We start from the raw sequence: 2,500 nt of genomic DNA on the forward strand, positions 1-2,500 counted from the left end.
TTTGAACTCAATTTCTATTGTCTTAAGAGACTTGCTTTCAAATCGAAAGAACCTGGTATCGCGCCTAGCTCGGCATATAATTGAGTCCTTGGAAAAGGCTCTTTACTTTTATTCTCTCAGGTGTAAAATGAGTACCTGGTCGTTAACAGCGTTGCAGTGATGTCAGAACTCTTGTTTCACCGGGGAAAAAAATCCGGCCTGGAGCCAAAAATTCCCGGTTACGTGCAACTTCCGTCAATTTCCGGTGAAGTCAAATTGTTCCAAGGATGCCCCCCCCCACCCTCCCCTCCACCCTCCAACCACCACATTATCATCACTACCACTACTACTGAAGCCACCACCGCCACATCACCACCATCACTATCTCTATTTCCACACCCACCATCACCGTATCACCATCACTACACTACTACAACAACCACCAACACCACATCATTACCACTACCACTACTTCTACAACCACCACAACCACATCATCATCATTGCCACTAATACTCCAACCACCAACTCATCATTACTATCACTACTACTACAACCGCCACCGCATCATCATCATCATCATCATCATCATCATCATCATCATCATCATCATCATCATCATCACTACCACTACTACTAACCACCACCACTACATAATCATCATCACTACTACTATTACTACTGCTACTACTACTACTACTACTACTACTACTACTACTACTACTACTACTACTACTACTACTACTACTACTACTACTACTACTACTACTACTACTACTACTACATCCAATACTACCATATCTCAACTAACCACCAACACATCATCATCATCATCATCATTACTACAATTACAGCTACAACCACCAGCACCACATCATCATCACCAGTTCCACTACTACTACAACCAACACCACCGCATCCTCTTCACTATCGCTACAACTACAACCACCACCACAACATCATCATCACTACCATCATTATCATCATCATCACTACCACTACTACTAACCACCACCACTACATAATCATCATCACTACTACTATTACTACTGCTACTACTACTACTACTACTACTACTACTACTACTACTACTACTACTACTACTACTACTACTACTACTACTACTACTACTACTACTACTACTACTACTACTACTACTACTACTACTACTACTACTACTACTACTACTACTACTACTACTACTACTACTACTACTACTACTACACTACTACTACTACTACTACTACTACTACTACATACTACTACTACTACTACTACTACTACTACTATTTACTACTGCTACTGATGCTACTACTACTACTACTACTACTACTACTACTACTACTACTACTACTACTACTACTACTACTACTACTACTACTACTACTACTGCCAGGCGTACTACCCTATGTGTAACCTTTAACCTGGTTAATGCCTTCAGAGCTAGGACTTCATAGATGTCACTGCTTCAGAGCCATTCGGCCGATGGAGCCGCAGTTTCTCCCGTTTTCTATAGCATGAAACGGACAGTAGCAAGTTTGCTATCCTTTCGATAGGACGCTCGTCTTTCGCAAAGTACTTTCCGCCAAATCTATCGGATTCACTGCTGGGTGGACAGAGGGGGAGAGGGGGGGGGGGGGGGGGGTTTGGCCCGGGAATGCTCTTTGCGATTCGAATATCGGATTCACTGCTGGGTGGACAGAGGGGGAGAGGGGGGGGGGGGTTTAGAAATTTTTTTGACTGCACCCGGGATCAAATCTCGGCCTCTTTGCGTGTGAAGCGAGTGCCCTGCCATCTGAGCTATCTGAGCTGGTTAATACAGTTTAGTGAGAAATACTCATAATAATAATAGTCATCATCATAATAATAATGATAATAATAATAATGATAATAATAATGATAATAATAATAATAATAATAATAATAATAATAATAATAACAATATGATATGATAGATGAATGATGATGATACCGGTGACGACGACGATGATGATGATGATGATGATGATGGTGATAATAATAATATTTAAAATGTTTTTTCTTTCTTTCTCATCTTGCTTACCACCAAATCAGAGAGGGTTAACCATAATCACTGCCACAGCTGCTTCTGCTGCCGCTCTTGCCACTGTAGAAAGTTCATTTGACAGATTTCCTTCTGTGATATCAACTGTAGAAACCCCAGCAGGATGTTGGCTCGCTGCACCAAGTATAGGTTTTTCAACGTCATTAACGTCGTCATCCTATTTTGCGTCATTAATTTCTTCATCTACCGCTATCTCGCCGTCCCTAAAACCAACACAACCCCCGCCATCAACACGGACTCAAAGCCGGCTGTCAACATTATACGGGCCAGTGGGGTTACAGGGGAAGGATCTCAGTCGTTATTGACGGCCAACAAAGACACCATTAAAGGAAACTCCTCGTTGGATTTGAAATTCAAACCGATATTGGCTTCATCAACGCCGTTAAATACAGTTATACCAAAAAGCGGCAATGCCACAACAGCGGCCGGTCAGAGGCG

General features: G+C 41.9%; 1 protein-coding gene across 2 annotated transcripts in view; it reads left to right on the forward strand.

The window, feature by feature from the left end:
- Positions 1 to 2,500, forward strand: part of LOC144968807 (beta-1,4-N-acetylgalactosaminyltransferase bre-4-like) — a 53,984-nt gene that overhangs the window by 37,263 nt on the left and 14,221 nt on the right. For both annotated transcript variants that reach the window (XM_078907512.1, XM_078907513.1), the window contains one exon: positions 2,053 to 2,500. This exon is cut by the window's right edge and continues 83 nt beyond it. In XM_078907512.1, the coding sequence (XP_078763638.1) occupies positions 2,166 to 2,500 (335 nt within the window). In that variant the 5' untranslated portion in view covers positions 2,053 to 2,165. The remainder of the gene's footprint in view (positions 1 to 2,052) is intronic.

Source organism: Berghia stephanieae, chromosome 3 (assembly GCF_034508935.2).
Source record: "Berghia stephanieae isolate SIO BIC M18660-M18661 chromosome 3, UCSD_Bste_1.3, whole genome shotgun sequence".
In the NCBI taxonomy this organism is placed as follows: Eukaryota; Metazoa; Mollusca; class Gastropoda; order Nudibranchia; family Aeolidiidae; genus Berghia; species Berghia stephanieae.